A 12104-nucleotide genomic window follows, 5' to 3' on the forward strand; every position below is an offset into this window, starting at 1 on the left:
TGAACAAAGGAAATTAAGTACTTTATTTTCCAACAGTAACTAGGCAGCATGTTAAACAGCAACTCCTAAAGTTAAACATTTTAAAATCCACAAGCCTGGATAACATCCAGGCAACAGTTTTAAAAAAATCAGCTGTGGTGCTCTCTGAGCCATTGATGTTAATATTTAACAAACCTTGGCATACTAAAGAATTTCCACCAGACTGAAAAAAAGTGAATGTTGCACCAATGTTTCAAAAGGGTAAACAGAATGATTTAGTTAATCATCGGCAGGCTAGTTTGACATCAATCCCATGAAAAAATCATATGACAGCTGAGATGGATGGAATCAGTAAAGAATTAAAAGACAGCAGCATAATTAATTCCTAATCAATATGGTTTATGGAAAATAAGTTTTGGCAAGCAAACTCGTTCTTTTTTAATGACATTACAAGTTTGGATGACATAATGTACTTAAATGTATTCGACATTGATGAGGCCTCATCTGGAATACTGTGTCCAGTTTTGGGTCCCACACTACAAGAAGGATGTGGAAAAATTGGAAAGAGGCCAGCGGAGGGCAACAAAAATGATTAGGGGTCTGGAGCACATGACTTATGAGGAGAGGCTGAGGGAACTGGGATTGTTTCGTCTGCAGAAGAGAAGAATGAGGGGCGATTTGATAGCTACGTTCAACTACCAGAAGGGGGTTCCAAAGAGGATGGAGCTCGGCTGTTCTCAGTGGTGGCAGATGACAGAACAAGGAGCAATGGTCTCAAGTTGCAGTGGGGGAGGTTTAGGTTGGCTATTAGGAAAAACTTTTTCACTAGGAGGGTGGTGAAGCACTGGAATGGGTTACCTAGGGAGGTGGTGGGATCTCCTTCCTTAGAGGGTTTTAAGGCCAGGCTTGACAAAGCCCTGGCTGGGATGATTTAGTTGGGAATTGGTCCTGCTTTGAGCAGGGGGTTGGACTAGATGACCTCCTGAGGTCCCTTCCAACCCTGATATTCTATGATTCTATGAGGCTTAATCCCACGTGACATTCTGATTAAAACATTGTGCTATACCAGGGGTTTTCAAACAGGGGGTCTGCACCCCTCAGGGGGTCGTGAGGTTATTATATGGGGGGGGGGGTCATGAGCTGTTAGCCTGCACCCCAAACCCCACTTTGCATCCAGCATTTATAATGCTGTTAAATATATTTTAAAGTGTTTTTAATTGATAAGGGGGGAGTCACACTCAGAGGCTTGCTATGTGAAAGAGGTCACCAGTACAAAAGTTTGAGAACCACTGTGCTATACAAAATTGGTGTAGTATATTTCAAAAGAGAGCTACCTGACAGATCTCAAAAGTAACTGTAAATAAGTAATTATCATCCAGGGTGTGTGTTTCTGGTGGCATCGCTCAGGGATCTGTTCGTTGCCTAAAGCTATTCAATGTCTTTATCAGTGATTTGGAAAAAAATATAAAATCACTGTGGGTAAAGTTTGCCAATGCCACAAGGGCTGATGGAGAGGTAAATAATGATAAGGATGGGTCAGTTACACAATGATTTGGATTGCTTGGTAATTTGGGCTCATTTGACCAACATCTGTTTTAATACACCTGAATGCCAGGTTATGCACATAGGAACATAGAATGTATGTCACACTTATATATGGGGGACTGTATCCTGGAAAGAAATGACTGAAAAGGACTTCGGGTTTATGGTGACAACCAACTGAACAGGAGTTCCCTGGATACTGCTATGGCTAAAAGAGACATGATTTATCTGTGGATGTATAAGCAGAGGAATATCAAATGGTATTACTTTCAGATACAATATTGGTGAGACCATTACTGGATACTGTGACCAGTTCTGCTGTCTACACTTTAAAAAGGATGTTGAAAATTTGAAAAGTCTTCAGAGCTTCAAGAATGATTTGAACTCTGGAAAACCTGAATTACCTCAGGAGACTTAGGGAGTTCAATCTATTTAACATGTCCAAGAGAAGCTTACAAGGTGACTTGGTTACACTCTATAAGAATCTATACGAGGAAAAGATTTCTGATAACAGAGGGCTTTCTAATTTAGCGGTCAAAGATCCAATGACTTGAACCTGAAGCTAGACAAATCCAGACTAGAAATAAGGTGAACATTTTTAACAGCAAGGGTAACTAACCATTGGAGCAATATACCTGGGATTGTGGTGAATTCTCCAACATTTGAAGTCTTCAAATCAAGATACTTTCTAAAACATGTGCTCTAGCTCAGACAGAAGGTATGGGCTTGATGCAGGAATCACTTAGTGAAATTCTACAACCTGCACGATCCAGGAGGTCAGACTAGATAAGGGGTGGGCGAACTACGGCCCGGGTCCGGCCCATCAGGGCTTTGAATCCAGACCACAGAATTGCCACCCCCGTGTTGCCATGGGCCCCGCACCGCTCCCAGAAGTGGCCGGCACCATGTCCCTGCAGCCCTTGGGTGGGGTGGGGGGGAGCAGAGGGCTCCGTGTGCTGCTCTCACCTGCAGGGACTGCCCCCCACAGATCCCATTGGCCGGGAACGGGGAACTGCGGCCAATGGGAGCTTCAGGGGAGGTACCCACAGGCAAGGGCAGTGCATGGAGCCCTCTGCCCCCACTCCCCCAGGGGCCACAGGGACATGGTGCCAGCCGCTTCCTGGAACGGCACGGGGCCGGGGCCGGGGCAGGGGCAGGCAGGGAGCCTGCCCTAGCCCTGGTGCGCACCGCTGCCACCCCAGAGCTGCTCCAGGTAAACAGTGCCAGGCCGGAACCCGAACGCCTCCTGCACCCCACCCCTCCAACTCCCTGCCCAGAGCCCCCTGCCCTGAGCCCCTTGCACCCCTCCCTGCACCACTGCCCTGAGCCCCCTCCAGCACTGTGCACCCCCTCCTGCACCTCAACCCCCTTCCCTGAGCCCCCTCGTACACCCTACACCCCTCCTCTGCCCCAACGCCTTGTCCTGAGCCCCTTCCTGCACACCGTACACCCTGCCACACCCTGCACTCCCTCCCACATCCCAACCCCCTGCCCCAGCCCTACATTCATGGCCCTGCATGCAATTTCCCCACCCAGATGTGGCTCTCGGGCCAAAAAGTTTGCCCACCCTGGACTAGATGATCATAATGGTCTCTTCTGGACTTAACATCTATTAGTATGGAGTACCTTAGCAGACCTGTTATACTTTTCATCCTGACCTCATTGGAATGCATGTGATGGTATGTTCAAAACTGAAAATCCTTGCAAAGTAGGGAGAAATATTAGGGTTTTGATCGTCATCTCCAAAGTTAAAAAACATGACAGATCTCTTTGGAATGCATGTTCTTGTTCCACAGGACAGTTGTTACAATATGTACTAAGTTCCTGTTATATTTCTCCTCAAGTAGGTTTAAATCATCACAGCACCCATACTGTGCTATGGTCTGACAGAGCAGCCCTTGCAAGGTAGGGGGAATGATTAGGGTCCTGTTCTATTTTTCATCTACACAATGTTAAAAACATTGCATTGCCCCATAGGAATGCATGGGGTGTTCTTAGGAAGATCTTTTCAAATAACATTGTAGACAGGTGCTATCCTTTGGCATCCCTTTGTGGTCTGGGGAGGCCCTGCAGGCATACTGCCTCAGTTTCTCTCTGAGTCTCTGGAAATAATTTACTCACAGCAAAAGGTCTTTAAAATAATATTCCCCCTCTGCTAGGGTCTAATTAATTAAGCACCATCTGGATCCAAACAGAGCTCCCCTCCCGCCGCCTGCCTTAAGTTCAGGGGATTTCACAGCCCTCCTTCCTGGAACTGCAGCTTTAAGTTCTGGCCTCCCCAACCTGTTACTCACCCCTCAAATCTAGGGGTTGCACAACCCTCTTCCTGGGCTTGGATGCTGGTTGGTTTCTTTCCTCCAGCAGCCATCTCCACTGGCTGGACTAGGCTCCTCCACTTCAGTCATCTGCCCCCAGCCACCTGACCCTTCCCGGGCATGTCTAATTAACCCAAATACCTATCTGAGCCAGCTAGGAGAGAAGAGCTGGGAGAGAAGTGCCCTGCCCACTTTACAAGGGTCTCTCTCCCCTAAGGGAACAGTGGTCTCGGTTTTTCTTATACCTTCCCACCCTCGCCCAAACATCCTCTAGTCAACTGACTGCTTCAAGGCCTGCACCTGCTTTTTCCTGGACACATGGAAAGGAGTCACTACTGCTTTGGACCTTAAAGGGCCACTGCCCTGTTACACACATGTATATACTAGGGCTGTCAATTAATCAGTTAACTCAAGCAATTAACTCAAAACAAACTAACTCAATTAAAAAAATCACGATTAATCGCTGCTAAACAATAATAGAATACCAATTGAAATTTATTAGAAGTATTTTTGAATGTTTTTCTACATTTCCAAATATATTGATTTCAATTCTAACACAGAATACAAAATGTACAGTGCCTACAAGTCCACTCAGTCCTACTTCTTGTTCAGCTAATCGCTCAAACAAGTTTGTTTACATTTACGGGAGATAATGCTACCTGCTTCTTATTTACAATGTCACCTGAAAGTGAGAACAGACTTTCACATGGCACTGTTGTAGCTGGCGTTGCAAGATATTTATGTGCCAGATATGCTAAACATTTGTATGTCCCTTCATGCTTCGGCCACCATTTCACAGGACATGCTTCAATGCTGATGATGCTCATTAAAAAAAATGATGCATTAATTAAATTTGTGACCGAACTCCTTGGGAGGAGAATTGTCTTCTGCTCTGTGGTTTTACCCTCACTCTGCCATATAGTTCATGTTATGGCGTCTCGGATGATGATCCAGCACATGTTGTTTGATTTAAGAACACTTTCACTGCAGATTTGACAAAACGCAAAGAAAGTACCTGTGACAGGTTCCCTCTGGGGTGCCACCTGGAACTGGGGTACCACTGAGCCCCCTGATCCACCAGCCTGGGTTCCCTCTCACACTGTACTGCTGTGATAAGCTGCAAAGCTCTCCAGCCTGCACTTTTACCAGGATTCATACAGCTAGGGACACACCCAGCTGCACTTACATGCAGGCTGGCTGACCAGCCTCTGCATAGGAAGGCTACAGCCAAGACAACTCCCAGCTCCCCAAGCTCGCACCCCCTCTGGAGTATAAACCCAAAATTATACCATCTTGCACTGCACAGGGAACTGTACAGCAGAAGCTCATAAAGTTCACCCCCTCCCTCAATGTGGAGAGGAATATGCAACAGCCTTTGCCCCTTGAACTATGATTCCCATACACTTCACTCCAACTCACTGATTTAGATAAAGCAAAACAAGTTCATTAACTACAAAAGATAGATTTTAAGTGATTATAAGGGATAGCAAACAGATCAAAGCAGATTACCTAGCAAATAAATAAAAAACGCAAACTAAGCTTAATATACTAGATAGTTTGGATATGAATTAGCAGATTCCCACCCTAAGAGATGATACAAGCAGACTGCAGATTCTTACGAGGCAAGCTGCACATTCTTTACAGCTTGGAAGCTCCAGGTGTCTCATACACAGGCTAGAAATCCCTTTAGCCTATGTCCAGCACTTCCCCCAGTTCAGTCTTTGTTCCTCAGGTGTTTCCAGGAGTCTTCTTGTGTGGGGAGTGAAGAACCACAGATGATGTCACTCTCTGCCTTATGTAGCTTTTGCATATGGTGGGAACCCTTTATTCCAAAGCTTGATTCCCAGACCAGTCTGTGGAAAAATACTTACATCCCAAGATGGAGTCCAGCAACATGTGATCTGGTCACCTGCCCTTGTAGAGTCATAGCAGCTTCACTTACAGGCTGTCTGTGGTGTTCTCAGGAAGGCTCATCACCAGGTAGGAGATAAGCTTCTCCTAAGGCCTATTGTTTTCCCTAATGGCTCATTGTCCTGAATAGGTCCTTTCCAACCAGCTATCTAGACTGACAGCATCTTGTCTAGTTGGCATTACTGAGGTGTAACTACATTTGAAATACAGATACATAGTCAATATTAATAACTTCAGATACAAAACGATACATGCATACAAATAGGATAATCATATTCAGCAAATCATAACTTTTACAATGACAGCTCACATGTCCCATCTTGCATAAAATGCAACATAATTATGCTATAACCATATCATAATAATATCACTATGAAGAATATGGGGTGTGGTGTCACAGTACCAATGTGAGATTTCTAAAGGTAGCTACAGCACTTGACTCAAGATTTAAGAATCTGAAGTGCCTTCCAAAATCAGAGAGATGAGGTGTGAAATATGCTGTCAGAAGTCTTAAAAGAGCAACACTCTGATGCAGAAACTATAGAACCCGAACTACCAACAAAGAAAATGAATTTTCTGCTGGTGGCATCTGACTCAGAAGATGAAAACGAACATGCGTCAGTCTGCACTGCTTTGGACTGTTATCAAGAAGAACCCATAATCAATATGGAAGCATGTCCTCTGGAATGGTGGTCGAAGCATGAAGGGGCATACAAATGTTTAGCATATCTGGCACATCACTTTCAGGTGACTTTGTAAATAAGAAGTGGGGAACATTATCTCCCATAAATGTAAACAAACTTGTTTGTCTTAGCCATTGGCTGAACAAGAAGTAGGACAGCGTGGACTTGTAGGCTCTAAAGTTTTGCATTTTATTTTTGAGTGCAGTTATGTAAAAAAAATAATAATCTACATTTGTGAGTTGCACTTTTACTATAAATAGACTGCACTACAGTACTTGTATGAGGTGAATTGAAAAATAATTTTTCTTTTGTTTATGTTTTTACAGTGCAAATTTTTGTAATCCAAAATAATAAAATGAGCACGGTGCACTTTGTATTGTGTGTTGTAACTGAAATCAATATATTTGGAAATGTAGAAAACATCCAAAATATTTAAATAAATAGTATTCTATTACAGTTTAACTGTGCAATTAAAACTGATTAATCAGGATTATTTTTTAATCTTGAGATTAATTTTTTTTAATAGTTTGACAGCCCTAGTATATACTTAGTTGAGATTTTACCCAAACCACCTCCAAAATTAAGAGTTTAATGATTTCCCTCAATTAATATTAACTGTGTATCCAAAACTGATTAAATGTTAGATGATTTAATGCCTTTGTTCAGATGAAAAGTTTTAAATTAGTCTTTATTTCTGCTTCAAGATTTGTTTCTGTCAAAGAATTGCATACAGAAGTATAAATAATACACAAGCTTCAAAGGCAGACATATTTGCTGTGGTGAATTTCATTAAAAATTGACTCTTCAGTACTACAACTAGAATTTGATTTTTAAAAAGCTGTAAATTACACAGATTGTAGAAGCAGGTCTGTTCCTATTATGTGTGTCATGGAGTTATAGAGCATATGATTATGTTCTTTTGAACAGGCTATTACCACGATGATTCCTTCATTCTAATTTTCTACTTCTATTTTCTGCTTTTAGATTCCATACTCCAATGCAAAAGCTCTACTCCAGTGCCTTGATCAAATAGCTGGTGAGAACTCTGCCATTCAGATCAGAGCACAGGTAAATCTATTGACAAAATAATTCAGGATTTCACAGCTGACCCAAAGATAGGTCATTTTTAGAAGTAACCTCAGTTCTCTGGGGTTTCCCAGGATGATCTGCACTATTGAAAATTAACACACACAAAAAGATTCAGACAAGTTTTCAAAAAACACAGAGCTGCAAAATAGCTTGAAGAGGTGTCAGGGGAGAATACAAAAGACAATATATCAGGGGATAAAAAAAAAAAAAAGAAAACCAAAGAATGCAGAAAGCTGAGAGAATTTATGCCATCCTGATTTCCATGCATTTGTTTTTGAGATGTTGAGATTTCCTTAAAATGTTTAATCAAATGTTATCCTGAGTTTAATCAAAGTTTAAAAATTAAAGTATTACTCAATAAATAAAAAAGACATTTTCCATCTCCATTAATTCACCTTTGAAAGACATATAGTTTAACATATTAAATTATAATATTTACAAGATGCAGTGTTCACAACAGCTCACCTCAGCTGTAAGTCTGCAAACTGACAAATCTCATGCTGCATTTCTCATTTGTTTCACATTCTCCAGTGTGTGAAATTGAAGAAAAAACAAACAAACTTCCATCACTTGAAAAAAATAGCAGCTAGGACTAGGATTAAATCTGACAGCCAAATCTTTTCATACTACCTACACATTGCACAGTAGATACATAAAATTTCCAAAAAACCTCTCAAAGTAATATGTCTTAGTTTTTCGGATTAAATGATGACCAACTGAACTGGTTTCTTTGTCTTGGCAACACTAAATCTAATGACAAATCTTTTTGCTCTTTCTCAGAATCCAGAAGTTTATAGCCAAGCATATTTATAGCACCTTTGCAGACTTCTTGTACTTTCTTAATTTTCTGGAAGGAAAGAATATTCCTCCAGGCCTGGGAAACGTTAACTGCATCTCGGGAGGTGATTTTGAAGGCTTCCCTTTTCTTTCCTGGTCCCTGGCCATGTGTGATATTATAGATCCAGCTTTCAAGTCTGGGGGTCAGTCTAAGATCTGCAAATGTATACATGTCTCTGATTTCTGATAAGGGATCTTGTACCAGATCTTCAAAACGGATCATCAAATAGCGATCTTTTAGAAATCTTGGAGGTTTTTGAGTAGCTGTTTCATAAATCTGAACATGACTTCTACAAATTTCCTGCATTACTTTATATTTGCTGTCCTCCACTTTAGTGCCATTGGTGCTCAGAACAATCCCATTGTCACGAGCTAAGGCTTTTACTGATTGTTCTCGTGACTTGGCAACAGCTCTGGGATCACGCACCAAGTGAATGATTTTGAGATTCAGGGAGAGGTCAGTGAGAAGGGGATAGAGAACTGTCAGATCAAAGAACCGGACCTCCTTGAGGACAATGTGGCTATAGGTCTTGCAAGCTTCCTCCACCTTGCTGAATGGGTACTTGCCACAAAGGGTCTTGCAGGCCATTTCATTGGTAATATCGGTGCGTTGAAAGGAATCACAGGCAGGAGCTGAACAGAGTGCCCGACTCACTGCCCACTGGAACAGATCGGACAAATTTCTCTTCCAAGGCATGTAGGCATCAAATACAGACATGTCACACTTGAAGACAGACCTGACTAGGTCTCTAACAGCCATATGTAAGACTTTGGCACTGTTCTGGTACATCGTTACCCACACATGCCAGGCAGGTTCCATCAGGTAGAAGACATCAGGGTGTTGGCTAAACAGTTGGCCAACGAAGGAAGATCCTGACCTCCAGGAAGAGAGAATAAGGATGTGCACCCGAGATGGCTTCTCTTCAGACTGAGGCATGAAGCTGCTACGTCGAGCATACATAAATAGTAAGAATCCAGTCTGAATCATAAGGAAAACTACAACAATAGTGCTGGAAATCCGAAGTCTCATCATACTGGCTGAAGGAAAGCAACTAATACACTGAAAAGGAAGAGGAAAAAGCTGTTTAGTATTTGGTAACAACTGCAGTGGCATAATGACGATACAACTCACAGCAGAGGTGGAGGGATAGCTCAGTGGTTTAAGCATTGGCCTGCTAAACCCAGGGTTGAGAGTTCAATCCTTGAGGGGGCCACTTAGGAAGCTGGGGCAAAATTCGTACTTGGTCCTGCTAGTGAAGGCAGGGGGCTGGACTCGATGACCTTTCAATGTCCCTTCCAGTTCTAGGAGATAGGCTATCTCCATTAATTTATTTATAATTTAGATAGACTACTGTTAAGACTTTTCTTTTTTGTATTTATGTGCTATGTTGGATATAACTTGTTTCTGACTTATGGAGACTGCAGAGTGAGTCTATTGGCAAGAGAGCTGAGAAAGGTAGTAAATGGAATGGGAAAAAGGCAGTGCAAGAGTGAGCACAGAGTAGAAGAAAGTTTGGAGTGGGTATCTGGTGCTGCAGAGAGTAAGTTGTTCAACTGTTAGTATACAAAAGTAAATAAAATCTGTAAAATAAACAAATAAAAAAAGCCTTAGCCTTTAACAAAGATAATACAAGACTTACCACACTAGTTCAGATCTAGTCAGTATGCTGTCTCAAACAGCGGCCAAAACCAGATGCTTCAGAGAAAGGTGCAAGAAACCCTGTAATGCACAATCATGGAATGGCAATGTGCCCCAATAGGTGGTGGAGAGCATAGAAGATGTCTAAATTAAGTTGCAACAAAGAGTCCTGTGGCACCTTAAAGACTAACAGATGTATTGGAGCATAAGCTTTCGTGGGTGAATACCCACTTCGTCAGACGCATGTAATGGAAATTTCCAGAGGCAGGTATAAATATGCAGGCAAGAATCAGTCTGGAGATAATGAGGTTAGTTCAATCAGGGAGGGTGAGGCCCTCTTCTAGCAGTTGAGGTGTGAACAACTACAAAAGCAGTTTCTCCTCCCTTGGTGATGATTATGCTCCAATACATCTGTTAGTCTTTAAGGTGCCACAGGACTCTTCGTTGCTTTTTACAGATCCAGACTAACATGGCTACCCCTCTGATAAATTAAGTTGGATGGGACTTTAACAACACATGGTGAGGCTGAATGGAGCAGGGTAGGGAAGCAATTGGTTTAATTTATTTGAAATAGGACTCAGCTATCAAAAGTTTGGGAAATGTTGCCAAAGGAGAAGTTTGCTTCCTAACCCTCCCATCAGTTACAGTTCAGTTTATGTCCTGAAATATGAGTTTTTTTTATCCCTTAAAAATGTTCCTATCCATTATAATTTTGGATGTTCTCACATTTGTCTGAAACATAGGTTGTCAACCTAGTACCCAGCCATAGAATAAAATCACCAGCATAACAACAAACGGAGGTAGTAAGAGTTTAGGCAGCATGGGGGCAACCCAGTTTACTGCACAAAGTACACACTGTATACGGTGATTATAATGGCACCCATAGAGAAGCTCATGGCCCACAGAGCCCAAATACAACATCTTGATGCCAGAGTTGCTGAACTGGAGGAGCAGAGATGCAATTATATAAAGAAAACACAGCATATAGGAGCACTGTAACAGACTTACCTCAGCACTGACTACTCTGATCCTGCGTTTAAGGAAGCCAGTCTCATGATGGGAGTGTACGGGTTGGACTGCTTGGGAAGCCACCTGATATGCTGAGATACCGCTGAGTCTACCTGTTCTGTTAGCATGGACCCCCTTTAACCTGTCTTGCTGAGCCAGGTTCTTAAACCTCCTCTAACACGCACACAGGCGGGGCCACACCCAGCTGCAGATCAGCTCTGGAAAGACTCAGCTTTAGGGACTTGCTCCAGCACTCAGATGTCCACCTCCCTTGCAGTGCAGACCCAAAGATATATTATGAAATTCACCCCCTCCCTCAATGTGGAGAGAGGTGTGCACCCCGCCCCCCAGTTAAAAATTACAGAAACTGCGTTTAATAATAAAACAAATTTTATTAACTATAAAATACAGATTTTAAGTGGTAAAAGGGGTAACAAACAGAACAAAGCAGATTACTAAGCAAATGAAATCAAACATGCAAAATAAGTTTCACTAAAGAAATTGGTTACAAATAGTATTTCTCACCCTAGATATTGTTGCAGGCAGTTTGCAAAGTTTCTGTGGTTCAGAGTTCCAGGTATATTCCTTTTCAGACTGAACACGTCTCAGTCTGGACTCTCCCCTTGCCTTCCCATTTGCAGTCTTTCTTCTTGGGCCATAGAGAGGAGGAGTCCTCTTTGCTTTCCTCCCCACCCTTAAATAGGATTTACATAAGGCGGGAATCCTTTATTTCTCAAACTTGACCCCACTTCCGAAGAAGTTCCAGGTAATGTTTTAGTATCAGTTGACAAGATCACCTGACTCTGTAGGATCACAGTGTCCATGAGTCAGGCCTTGTCTACACTGGCAAGTTTCTGTGCAGTAAAGCAGCTTTCTGTGTTGTAACTCCCGAGGTGTACACACTGCGAAGCCACTTAGTGCGCAGAAACTGCGCAGTTGCAGCGCTGTAAAAAAAGACCCCGAGAGGCGTACAGCTTTCTGCACTGGGGCTACAGCGCTGCGGTGCCAGTGTAGACACCGTAGTCAATTACAATGCTGTGATTGGCCTCCAGGAGGTGTCCCACAATGCCTATTCTTGCCTCTCTGGTCATTGGTTTGAAC

The 12104-nt window shown here is 42.6% G+C and overlaps 1 protein-coding gene across 4 annotated transcripts in view; it reads right to left on the minus strand.

The window, feature by feature from the left end:
- Window positions 1-7099: 7099 nt before the first annotated feature.
- LOC128849046 (carbohydrate sulfotransferase 5-like) overlaps window positions 7100-12104 on the minus strand; it is a 28695-nt gene continuing 23690 nt past the window's right edge. For 3 of the 4 annotated variants that reach the window (XM_054049411.1, XM_054049410.1, XM_054049412.1), the window contains one exon: window positions 7100-9416. In XM_054049411.1, the coding sequence (XP_053905386.1) occupies window positions 8208-9389 (1182 nt within the window). In that variant the 5' untranslated portion in view covers window positions 9390-9416 and the 3' untranslated portion in view covers window positions 7100-8207. Of the gene's footprint in view, window positions 9417-9996; window positions 10085-12104 lie in introns of those variants that run through there. The other variant, XM_054049413.1, reaches the window with a different exon arrangement.

This window comes from Malaclemys terrapin, chromosome 14 (assembly GCF_027887155.1).
Source record: "Malaclemys terrapin pileata isolate rMalTer1 chromosome 14, rMalTer1.hap1, whole genome shotgun sequence".
In the NCBI taxonomy this organism is placed as follows: Eukaryota; Metazoa; Chordata; order Testudines; family Emydidae; genus Malaclemys; species Malaclemys terrapin.